The sequence below is a fragment of the Tasmannia lanceolata genome, unplaced genomic scaffold (assembly GCF_043159265.1).
Source record: "Tasmannia lanceolata isolate RefF3 unplaced genomic scaffold, GAP_Taslan_0.1 ptg000044l, whole genome shotgun sequence".
NCBI lineage: Eukaryota > Viridiplantae > Streptophyta > Magnoliopsida > Canellales > Winteraceae > Tasmannia > Tasmannia lanceolata.
In genome coordinates, this window is record NW_027518721.1 from 22,714,552 (window position 1) to 22,726,842 (window position 12,291).

Genomic DNA, 12,291 nt, shown 5'->3' on the forward strand with positions numbered 1-12,291 from the left:
AGAATTACAACAATCAATGATTTATATATTTTCTTGGAAGGTCTAGATCATCCGATCGAGGTGTCGTCAACCATATTTGGAAATTCGATTTTTAGTCCAAAAGTGGTTAGTAGACTCAAAATTGTGTTTAATTAGGAGTCCTATAATCAGTTTAGGACTTACAATTGGTTCTCAAAATGTAAACAAACAGGGCCTAAACGTAATTTTGGGTCCAATAATCAATTTTGGATTCAAAATTGATTCTCAAAATCCAAAATAAACCTAGCCATAACAAACAAGGCCTAAGCATTTTCCATACTTCAAAATCTCCTGAGCGCATTTCTTGAGAGAGTGAGAGAGAGAGAGAGAGAGAGAGAGAGAGACGCCCCCCACACTAACAATGGAGTCTGTCACAACCCGACCAAAACAAAAGCCAAAGTTCCATTTTCACATGCTAAAAGCTTAGATATTCGAAAGCACATATTCCACCACTCATTAAATTTCTTTCTTACGCAAGTGCAAGAGTGAATGTAGCAAACACATGCACGATACTAAGGTCCTAAAGATGTTTTCAAGAAAAGATCAGCATCTCTTAATGTGCAAGTGTACATTGACATGCATTTTATCATGTTAAGCTGGTTTTGTATGATTCGCCATTTGAAATGCTTGTGGAATATTTGCACAAAATCATCTCAAATTGAATAGCCAAACTTCTTCCTAAATCTCTCCAATCCTGTAGGCCTCCACTAGAGGAAGGATTGGTTGACGTTTTCTTGATTTTTCAAAAGATAGTCATATTTTAATTCAAAATTACAAGTTCATCTTTTAGTGGTACAACAAAGGTGACACTTGAGATAGGGCTGTTGTTTAGTAATTTTGATTGTAATATCTTTCCTTTTTCTTAATAAACTGGTAGGAGTCCTGCCTAACCTCAGCTTGCATGTCAAAAAAACCAGTGTACAACAACACGATTTTGAATCTTCTATTCTTCATGTGGGAAAAACTTCATTCCCACATTGGAATGTGAGATAGAAAAAGAAGAAATGTTGAAATTGAAGGACCCCCAGTCCCGAACGATCAAAATCTCTATTTAGGGAAGGAGACAAGGGTGGAATCAGAGGAGATAGATCAAATATGAATATGCACTATCAAGAAGACTCTTTTCTCATCAAATCAAAAGGCAAAGAAAAACAGAATCAGCAGCATGAGGATAGAGGTAAAGAAGAGACTCCAGAACTTCAGGAATCAAATGAATCACGGCAGGAAAGTTCAAAAGAAAATTTGGCCAAAACACTCACAAAGAGCCTAACATACCCCTTCCAAATTAGCTGATTATGTAATTCACAAGTATTGAGCATTTTGAGCTCTTAGGCTTAGTCTTTGTCGCTTTTATGTGCTAAGCTTTAGTCTGTCCCTCTCTCGCATGGTCCGAGTTAGGGTTGGTTTTGTGCTTTTATTGTATCATCTTTCTCTTTATCAAATAAATCGGTAGGGGTCCCTTCTAAACCTCAGCTTACCCATCAAAAAAAGAAGAAGATATGAGTATTTATGAGAGTTAGTTTCCTAGGGATTGACATTCTATATTCTATAAGTAAGACTATGGGGACTTGGGGAAAAGTATCTTAATTAGACTCTTGCGCCCGGAGATGGGGCGTGGAAATTGGAAACATTTTAATACATTAATTGGTGCATATATTCTAGTTCCTCTATTTTTCTCTCTTAATCAACTCATTCTCTAGGAAAACTTCATGAAATGAATCCTATAGAAAACTTCATAAAATTTTTCTAAAGGATTCATTAGCCGACCCCAACTAGTTTGGGACAAAGGCTTAGTTGAGTTGAGTTAATCAATTCATTCTCTCTAATTAAGGCAAGTATAGAGTCTGTTGACAGGGCTGTCAGGCTGCATGAGTGCACACCCATTGAGCGGAGTTGTTGTATCCGGGAGTTGTTGTATCCGGGAAGCATACCCTAGAGAACTCATTTGCATTATTGATTCGTCGTGTGTAAGGGTGACATTTTCCTTAAGGACAGCTTCGGAGACGACATTTTCACTCTCTTAAAAATTAATTTTTGGCGTAAGGGTATTTTTCTCGTGTCATTAAAACAATTTTAAGTGCACCTGTTTGACCATTCCTCTTCTCCTAAAGGCATGGTGAGCGTCCATGGACTGTGATGGTAATCAGCAAGAGACTGCAATTTCCTTGAATCCTTCTATAATATTTTAATAGCTGGCACCGTTTGAAAATAGAGTGTTCATGAAATTATCAACAGAGCAATACTTAGGCCCTGTTTATTTTGGATTTTGAGAACCGATTATGAATCCAAAACTGATTATTGGACTCTAAATTAACTAATTTTGAGTCCAATAATCAGTTTTTGACTCATAATCGGTTTTTAAAATCCAAAACAATCAAGTTCTTCTTCAATTTTTAGAAACTTTAAAAGATATCATCCAAACAATGTAGTCCGACTTTTTTAGGAATGAAGGATTCCACCCTAAGAGTAAAGCTATTTAACTGTAAATAGTTTTCATCTGAAATATACCTCAGGTGAAGTCAATTTAAGCTTGCAAGTGACTTACTCCCATCAAGCTCCAAACGGACCCTAACTTCAAGTATCCACTAGAGGAAAACAAGACTCGTTGATAATTAAAAAGTAATTAGGAGGATTATAGAAAGAAGGCTTGCATAAACCAGCTTCAAGGGCGCCCTTACTGGTTGATTTCTGCAAAGTGCATTTATGGTTGCTAAGAAAAAAGTGAATGGAGCCTAAAAAAGTGGAAACAGCTTTGAATTTGCTAAAATCAACCGATAGGGGCGCCCTTGAAGCTGGTTTTTGTAAGGGTGCCCTTCATTCTATCATTCCTCAATAGTCAGATATCTTATAAGAGCTTTATGCTAGTAGCTATTAATACGGATTTATATGTACTTGATTAAAACATAGAAGGAAAGAAAACAATGCTGTGCTCGCATTGTGTCACGTCCGAACCCAGTAATAAGGATTAGGCACATGACAACGCCACATACCCATGGGGTTAAATCCCATAAGCATATATGCAAGGCTAAAGATTTCTAGAATTGACCTTCATGTTTCTAGGTACTAATAAGGATTTATATTTGATTAGGGCAGCGAAGGAAAGACGGCAATGTTGTGCTCACATTGGGTACACAAAAAGATATGAGGAACATCCTCAGACAGCCGAACACAACGCATGTGTTGCCGAACCTCACAAATATCACACGAGATCAATGGCTCCCCATCGTCGTCCTTAGCACCACAAGGGCAATCGATGATCCAATTACTGTCCCCAATTTCGTAAATTTCTTCACTATCCATAATCCTCCCCACAATCCTCCCTTTAATCACAAGATTACTACCCGACTCGATCAACCCATTAACCAAATCCAAATCTCGGCCGTTCACTTCCACGATCGACTCTGCAACAAAGCTTCTCATACCCCAATATATCTCTTTAAATATCCTCTCTACCTCCCTCTTGAGGTCTCTAATGGTGGCATGAGAAGGCATAGTCACTAACTCATACGGTGGCAGTGCTCTCCCTTCTTCTCCCTCTTGTTCATTTCTTAAGCATACAGTACATAAAAGCTTCAAATTTTCTTCGTCCCTCACTTTGATTTTTCGTGAAAATTCTCCTTCATAGTCTTTGATAAGGTGCTTAGTATCGAGAATCATCCGAACAGCAGCGGGAATCACAGTGAAAATTCCTGTGTTTATTGTTGGCCTTTGTTCTTTGAGAAGGTACTTGTACAAGTAGTACATGTCCTTCATGAGTTGTCCCTTTGACACATGAAAACAAACCTTTGTTTTTGTGTCATTTGGTAATAAACCTTCATGATTAGGAAATGAATTAGTGATGTCTTCCAAGCAATACTCAAGAACTTTCGTCACTGGATTCACAATCCGGCGAACCATGTAATTTCCGACAATATGGTTCCCGAGCGATTTTAGAACAAAATCAAGCAAACCCGTATCGCCAATGTAGGCTCGAGCGGTATCCCTAACTTCTTGTCTTGATACCCACTTGAATTCTGATTTCTTTAGAGCTTCTACAATTACTTGAGTGGCCATTTCGACTCTCTTTGAAGACCATCGACAAGCAGTTTCAATAACAATTCCATGATTATTTGTAGTAGTGAGCGCCTCCGAAGGAAGGTGAGTCCTTATTTCGAGCATGAAACGGATTAGATGGCCGAGAGTTTGCAAGGAATGACTGGACATTGATTGATATCTAGCCACGATGGTCGGAATTTCATGATTCGAGTTACCAAAGTGATTTACCAGTAGGCCTAATGGCATGCCTCGCAGCGCTTCAATGGCTTTTAGGTGCATTTGCTGAGTAACACCATAACTTCCTAGGCCGAACTTGTAGCCCCAACATCCAAACCAGGGCTCGCCGTAGGCTACTCCATGGATCAACCTTAGATCCATGGATCTCTTCTTGGCAATGTCAATTAAGCTCACCTTCCTGCAAAATTAGAGGACAAGTAACAGTTTAAGATTTCTTAGCCTGAAACAATGGGGTCCTATGTATGATTCAAATCAACCATTCACTATGAAAGACTCCATCACATCATGTTTTGACCAATTAACTCCCTTGAATATAATGTAATTAAGTCAGTGTGCTAAGTTGACGTGGTTGGGTACTAGGTTCACAGGATCACAACTCGGTATAGTCAAAGGAGTTTTTATTGACTTTGTAGGGCAAAATGCTTAGGGGTGCAACTCTGGTTGATTTTGGGGAATTTGAATTCAGCTTTTACCATAAAATCGGGTCAGGGTTCAGGTTGAAAACTCAACCTGACCCCACCCAGATTGCACCCCTAAAAATGATGTCTCCAACGAGAACGAGGCCGAGGTAAAAGGGAATTGACTTGCGCTAGCCAATGACGATGCAACGGGGGAGTTTTGAGACTTTGAATACTTTAAAATTGCAAAAGAGTCCATCTTTCTACTGAACCATGAATGTTAGTTTTATTAGTTTGTTGTCATAGGCAAGAATGGTGATGTCTTGTGGAAGATATTGCCAATCATCTTCTCCTGCACTACTCTCTATATGTTAGACAACTGATTTCTCTGAACTTAAAAAAAAACAAGGAACATAAAATCATTTACTTTTTTGGCTAACCTTGCTCCTAAGCGTGAACAAATCCGGTCCCAGAAGTCCATGATCTGCCAACCCGGAAGGAACTCCGAACCCATTTCGACGCCATTTACATAGAGCAAGTGCCCAAAACCATTGGAATGCATTACACCATGCATGAGGTGACCTTTTAACTCCACCAAATCCTGTTTCGCCGCCATCACCTCCGATCCATTGCAACCGCCTTCGTAGTTTGAACATGCTGTTACCTGTTTGGTTTCCTTCGAAGGTAGGATAAAGTGAAACCTCCTGTTGCAAATCATATGGTGACCCCAACCTACGAAAAAACTCCCTCAAAGTATAACCGAAATCACTATACAGTCCTTCACCTTAGAACAAAAGTGACCAAAGGATCTCAAGCTTGACATCAATGATTTAGAAACCTTAAAGAAGATTAAAAGTTATGAATAAAGCAGAGATCCAATTCAATCATTTATGGGGAATTTTTGTGTAAGAGCACATACTAATAGTCTGATATTGATCATGACACTATCACCCATGGACATCAGTAGCTGATAGATTGGTGATTGTTACGGTCTTAGGTGAGGGTCTACCTAGGCAAGAGACTAGATGGGACCCAGCCTAGTATGGGACAGATTTAAAGGGCCTAGCTGAAAGTATTCCATCAGTCTTAAGGCTTTTGGTGTATTGGTTAGGTACTTAACATTTGGTATCGAAAGTAGCAACCACATCAGAGTGAAGATACCATAGAGTGAGCCAAAGCAAAAGGGGAAACTTGTATAAAGTGCTTACTTGAAAAAAGGTCAAAGTGAAAGCCGCCACAGACGGCAAGCGCAGATGCGTGGTGGAATGTTATGATCCTAAATGGGGGCAACTTAGGTATAGGACTACGTGGGACCCATCCTAGCATGCATGGAACAGGTTTAAAGGGTCTAGCCTACATGTTCCAGCAGTCGTGGGATTTTTGGCGTATTGGTTAGGTACCTAAGAGTGACCATCATTGAGAATTGTCTTGTTGGTTCATATTGGATTATACACAAAAACTTGATGCAAGTGATCACACCAGATCATTCATTTTTCAAAGATAAATAAAAATGTGTATAGCACATAGGAGTTTACCTACACAACGGCAGTGTTGGCAGTGACGATGGATTGACTTTTCAATTGGCTCTTCGATGACGAAGAACAACGTATGCATAGGTGGATTTCGATAGAGTTCGAGTTGGAATGACCAAAGTTTCATTCCTCTAGATAAATTAGTGTCGATGTGCCCAAATTCAAGAAGCATTCGGATGTTTTGTTGAAACGACGAATGAAAATCAACAGGGTGCCCAGGGTCACAGAAGCTCTTGAACCTGAAAACCCTATCTCCGCGCTTTCTCTTTCTGCATTCTCCGGAGGATCTGTTGTTCATGTGCATCTTTGTGGAGAATCACAGAAGGTAACAGCCAAATGGGTGAAGAAGAAATAGAAATTAGGATTGCTAAGTATAATTTATAGAGAATTATTGTTACATAACTAAGAAGAATGGAAGGGAGTAGAAGCAATTTATACATTTAAAAGGGCTTTACATAAGACTATGGCTTGATCACACTGTTAGTGCCTAGAAATAATATTGGAGGGAACCAAAAGCACTGGATTTTTCAAAAGGGGTAAAGGGTCTCTTGCTATAAGCATGGTTTCTTTCAAAAATGCAATGTACATAAGTTGGAGCTATGGAGTGATAGGAGGTTTCGAAGTAAAATAATGAAGCATGCTTTTGTTCATGCATCATCCAATGGTGAAGAGGGCTAGTCTGTCTAGTTGGGATGAATAGTAGCCGTTGATTCTGTAGCCACGTCCGGTGCATTCTCCATTATCATGATTTAGAAGTTAATGAGGATAGACAAAAACGCACTGTTTCTTGGCTAACTAACACATATGGGTTGATTTATCAAATGGAACCTTCATTTCATGGTCCCTTTAAAAAACTTTGTCCAAAGAAGGCTATTAGGAAAATGAGATGCATGTCTCTCTAATTTCAGGACAGCGTGGATTGTGGAGGCCTGAAAAGGCGGTTGGGCCTGAAAAAGAGGCCCATTCCTGATTGTGTCCCCCAGATTAGCATGTGGCTAGTAAGAAACAAAGCCCAAGTACAAGTTAAATATTAAGTGGGCCTGAAAATATGCCTAAGTTCTAATGGATATCGTGGAACAGTATTATGGAAGCATCTCGCTACAAACCGTATCAAAAACTGGCTACAAACATTATTAAGATACATAGGCCCAAGTACAACATAAATATTAAATGGGCCTGAAACTATGCCTAAGCCATCGGATCCAAGTGAGATCTTGGAAAACTCAGTATGGAAGCATCCGGCTACAAACCGTATCAAAAAAAGAGAAGTACATGTTATAGGCTGTTGGGCACTAAAAAAATAAGTCCCCAATTAGGTTACAAGTAGGAGAAATTATATGGTGGACGGCCATGAATGTACGTGCAGCCCAAGAAGACAGTGGGGTCATATTGTTTGAGTGATCTAAACCCTTCATTTACTGGGCCTCGATGTAGATAGGGTGTGCCCAGAAAATCTTATCGATAGAACCACCTTAATTGTCTAATTATTGGAGGTTTAAAATTGACGGCACAGTATAAAACGCTTCGTGAATCCAAAACATTCATTAGTTGGACCCTAAAAGGTTAAAATATAGGACTCTGCCCAATTGCAACACAAAAGAGGTGCACATAAAATCAGATCGTGCTCGGGTTGATTTCACTTCATTTTTTTAGCAAAATCTCAATCCAACCCGACCCGAGTCAGCCCAAGTCGCACCCCTACAACATCTCCCTGTATCATTCTTACTACATAATGCCAAGCTCATATTGAAGATTAACAAGATAAATGACTTATTACTTGTCACAGAAATCTAATCATCTAACAACTCCTTACAAGTTTACACATTGAAGGTTTTGAGAAATGTCATTTGTTGGCGAGGGCGATTGATGAAAGAACCGAGAGTACCACCATGCATAAGAGTCCAAGTAGAAGAAAAATAGTGGAGACATCAGCCATGGTGAAGTACTTGTCGAACTTCGAAAGGGGCTGCGTAAGGTATGCTAGATCAGTTTCTGCCAGGCCTGTTATGAATGAATCCGTGATCCTCTTAAAATCCACAGAAGCCCCAAATCCTGCACCAACACCTCCAGCTAATAGGACCAAAATGATCTGCTCAAATTAAGAGTCTTAAATCAGAAAATTCACCCTAAAAGGTAGTTAACACAACCCTTATTAAACACTAAATCAATTCATTTTGCTTATATTCAATTTAAAACAGTCACAGTCAGATCAATCCCTAGGGTATCATTTTTTAGGTCCCACATTGGTAGATGCATGTGTAATCGAGACCGTTGATCTTGTAGACCATCATGAGATGACCAACACCGGCATCTCATCTGTAAGATATTGGCCTATAAAATCAAAGATTTTGCTTGAAACAATCCAAAACAATACTTGATAATGTATCCATCGAAGAAGGCATTTCGCATCTGACAGCACCCACCTCCTGAATGAAGACAAAATCTGCTGAAAAGTGAGCCAACACTCCAGTGTTTTGATATCACGCTCTTCTAGCTTGTCTTTTTGTATTTAAAAGTCTGTCAACAGATTATTACAGTTCCCAAAAAGCTCTCACAAGCCCATTAAATACTAAAAGACAAGCAAGGAGAGCGTGAATATCAAAATATTGAAGTGCTGATATGATTTCCCTACTAGTATATGTACTTTCTTGAGAAGGACCAATAGGAGCGCCCTTGTACTTGGTTTTTTTGCACGGACGCCCTTCAGTTTATCATTCCTCTACTAGTAATCTGGCACTAATTATCAGTAGCTAATAATAGGGAAATGAAATTCACACTGAGTTGTTTTGTTTATGGCGCTCTTTTCTTCATTTTACATTTTTCTAATTAGTTTTTAACCAATTTCACCTAGGTCCTAACAGAGACGAAGCAAAAAACTATCATTACTCAACCTAAAAAGTCCTTAAAGAAACAGAAAACCAAAGCTAAAACTGAGAGGAAGAAGTCCAGGATACAACCTTATCTCCATAGAAGTCAAATTGAAGGAGGCCTTGGTTGCCTACAATACGCTTCCCCATGCTTAAGAAGTAAATAGCAAATGGGATCTGTACAAGCGTATAGGCACACCCAATTACTCCCGCAGAGAGTACAAATCTGCAAGAGAAAAACCAACAAACAAAAAACAACCGGAATAAGTTTTAAGTTAATGACACTCATGGTTTTCTCCCCTCAAAGCCCAAGTCAAACAGGCCTAATTTCATGGCCATGGCTAGCAATTATCAAAGAGAGAGAAATCTACAGTAGATCAAAACACAGGGGTGTTAGGTACCTAACCACTAAGCTAAAAGCTCCAGAGCTGATGAAACACGTTGGGCTAGGCCATTTAAACATGCCCCATACCATGCTGGGTCCAAACTAGTCCCATACCTAGGTAGGCCCCCACTCGGGACCATAAAATTCTTGGATGAGAACTCGGCCAAGGTTAAAAGAATCTGACTTGGACGAGTCAACAATTGATGCAGAAAATTTTTCACTAATCGGGTCAAAGAAGTATTTGATGACTTGATAGGGCAAAATTCGGTCTCCAAGTATGTACTTACGAAAAAATCGAGACAACTCGAGCAATTAATCGATTTGCTTAAAGAGATTTTAAACAGTGATTTTTTAATAAAGGTAACAAATTACTAAAACAAAAAGAACAGATTACAAGTGCACTTTTTGGGGTGTAGAAATTGCCCCATATACAAAGATCTGTTCGAAGCCCCTAATCTGCATAGAAAACATAACAAAAATATCATGACTTGACCATTTTTACCTGAAGGCATAGATATCATTGAAGTGAATCTTAATTTTGTGGAGATCAATGAGGGACATTATCGTTATAGTATCGGTTGTGATTAAGATTATCGAAACAGCAAGGAAGAGGAAGGTAAAGAGCCTCAATAACAAGACTGTAATCTGCCAGGTATTGGAGGAAGGTGGTGTGATCTTTGTGGAGGAAGGTGGTGCCATCGTTGTTATAAAATTCAACCTCTATGCTGTTAATCTTCTTATTAGTTCTAATACCTGTTATCCTTGGTGCCTTGGCCAAAACCTTATATATTAGTAGTTTGAACTTTCTTTTGATGAGACGCCAAAAATGCCCTCCATAGACGGTAGCACCAATAGGGATGCAACTCAGTTCAGGTCTGGTCGGGTTGAGGCCAACCCTAGCCCAACCCAAGGTAGCATTCCTACAACCCGAACTTGACCCAACCCGAGTCTTGAGTCAATGAGGCTCAGCCCTAACCAAGCCCGCCTATAACACCCTTTTCGTTTAATATTATGCCAACCGATTGCTAGTCCAAAACCAATTACTGGATTTGAGCAATTATTGGACTCAAATTTAACCTAAATTTGAGTCCAATAATTGGTTTTGGCCTCACAGTCGGTTGGCATAATCTTAAATGAAGAGTTGATTGTTCCAAATCGGGTAGGGTTGGGTTCAGGTTGGCCCATGGCAAAATCAAAGGCATACAAAAATAAAATATAACCCTATGACTTCCAAATCACAATAAAATTAGAAGACAAGGCCGAGTACGGGCTGGATCGGGTTGCCCAAGGCCTCAACCCTTGGATCGTATTCCCATGGTTGACGCGTTAATTCTTGTTGTTGATGATAGATACAAAGGATTACTAGACAAATTAGGGTAGTTTTTTATGATGATGTTATTAAGATAATCAGCGTGTTCACAACGTAAGGAGTCAGATAAGACTTTGTGAAAATTTCCTTCCAATGTCAGATGGCCAAAAGACAAATACAGGAGAAAATGAGAAAAGTTAAAAATCGTTCAGATAGGAAGGTTGCAATGGTAGAGTACCAAATTTGGGCATTTTAATAAGGGATTATTGTAAGGAAACCATCCGGAACCTTATATACTGTAACAACATCCTCTTAAAACTAGAAATTTTGTAGAGCTTTGTCTAAGAAAGAATTGAAATCTTAAAAAAATAAAATGTCTATATTGCAAGAATCAAAGGCCATTAGTATAATAGTCATTTTGCAAAGATTTTGGGAGTTATTCTCAATGTTGGCACTGTCATGTTGCAAAAAAAAAAAAAAATTTGTTAGGACGGCTATTTGTTAAGAGAAAAAAATTTGAAGATAATTCTGAAGTTTAGGGCATTTCCTACATTATGTAAAAAAAAAAGAGGGGCTTCCTTGTAAAAGTCCGAGGTTACCAAAAGGGAGTTTTTAAATGGTGTAAGCCCTTATAGTCCCCTATTATGTACTGTACGGATCACATCATAGGATGATCCAAACCGTCCATAAGATGGAACACAACGCAAATAGGTTGTTCCTCAAAAATCATTTCCATAGGATAATCCTAGCCCTCCGTTCTATCAAGGTTTCCATAATATGCAGTTCCCGAAATGATTTTCCGGGAACAACCTATTTACATTGTGTTCCATCTTATGGACGGTTTGGATCATCCTATGATGTGGTCCATACAGTAATTTTTGAAAAATACGGGACTATATGGGCTTAAACCAAATAAAATCACACCAAAAGGATAGTGATAAGAAAAATAGAAGCAATGGGTAAATTAATGTTCAATGAAAGAATAATTAGGACAGTCCAATCGGTGCATTTTTCGCAACAAATATATAGAACAATGGTTAAGACTATTTTGAGCGAGGGGAGGATGGCATATCTTGAAGATTATTTTCAAGAGGTACTTCTTTGATAGGGAGCTAGAGAATGAATGCATGCTTATATAGAGCACTTACATGATAAACATAGAATCAAATCTAGATAACAATGGAAAGATATTATTCTAACTTAATCTAGTTGCCTAATCTATCTAGATTACCCAAACTAACCAACTTGCCCGATCTACCTCAAGATGGTCCAACGGTCAGACTTTCCCTATGACAAATCATGACAAATCTTAACACGTTAATAGGGGTGCAACTCGGGTTGGGTTGGGTTGGGTCGGGTTGGGTTGGGTCGGGTTGAGGCCAACCCGACCCAACCTGAGAAACCCATTTTTCCAACCCAACCCGACCCAACCGATTTCCAACCCGGCCGAACCCAACCCGATTTGCAATCGGGTCAACCTGACCCAACCCAATTTCCAATTCATGCACTT

The 12,291-nt window shown here is 39.2% G+C and overlaps 2 protein-coding genes across 2 annotated transcripts; both read right to left on the reverse strand.

The window, feature by feature from the left end:
* Nucleotides 1-2,883: 2,883 nt before the first annotated feature.
* On the reverse strand, nucleotides 2,884-6,605 carry MS1 (RING/FYVE/PHD zinc finger superfamily protein). The gene is made up of 3 exons (XM_077374694.1): nucleotides 6,224-6,605; nucleotides 5,129-5,420; nucleotides 2,884-4,468 (listed from the first exon to the last, which is right to left on the reverse strand). Exons 1-3 carry the CDS (start codon nucleotides 6,522-6,524, stop codon nucleotides 3,103-3,105), a joined length of 1,959 nt encoding a protein of 652 aa, XP_077230809.1. The 5' UTR covers nucleotides 6,525-6,605; the 3' UTR covers nucleotides 2,884-3,102.
* A 1,245-nt stretch (nucleotides 6,606-7,850) lies between these two features.
* On the reverse strand, nucleotides 7,851-10,210 carry LOC143863255 (CASP-like protein 4D1). The gene is made up of 3 exons (XM_077373923.1): nucleotides 9,975-10,210; nucleotides 9,178-9,313; nucleotides 7,851-8,309 (listed from the first exon to the last, which is right to left on the reverse strand). Exons 1-3 carry the CDS (start codon nucleotides 10,169-10,171, stop codon nucleotides 8,064-8,066), a joined length of 579 nt encoding a protein of 192 aa, XP_077230038.1. The 5' UTR covers nucleotides 10,172-10,210; the 3' UTR covers nucleotides 7,851-8,063.
* Between the last annotated feature and the right edge of the window lie 2,081 nt (nucleotides 10,211-12,291).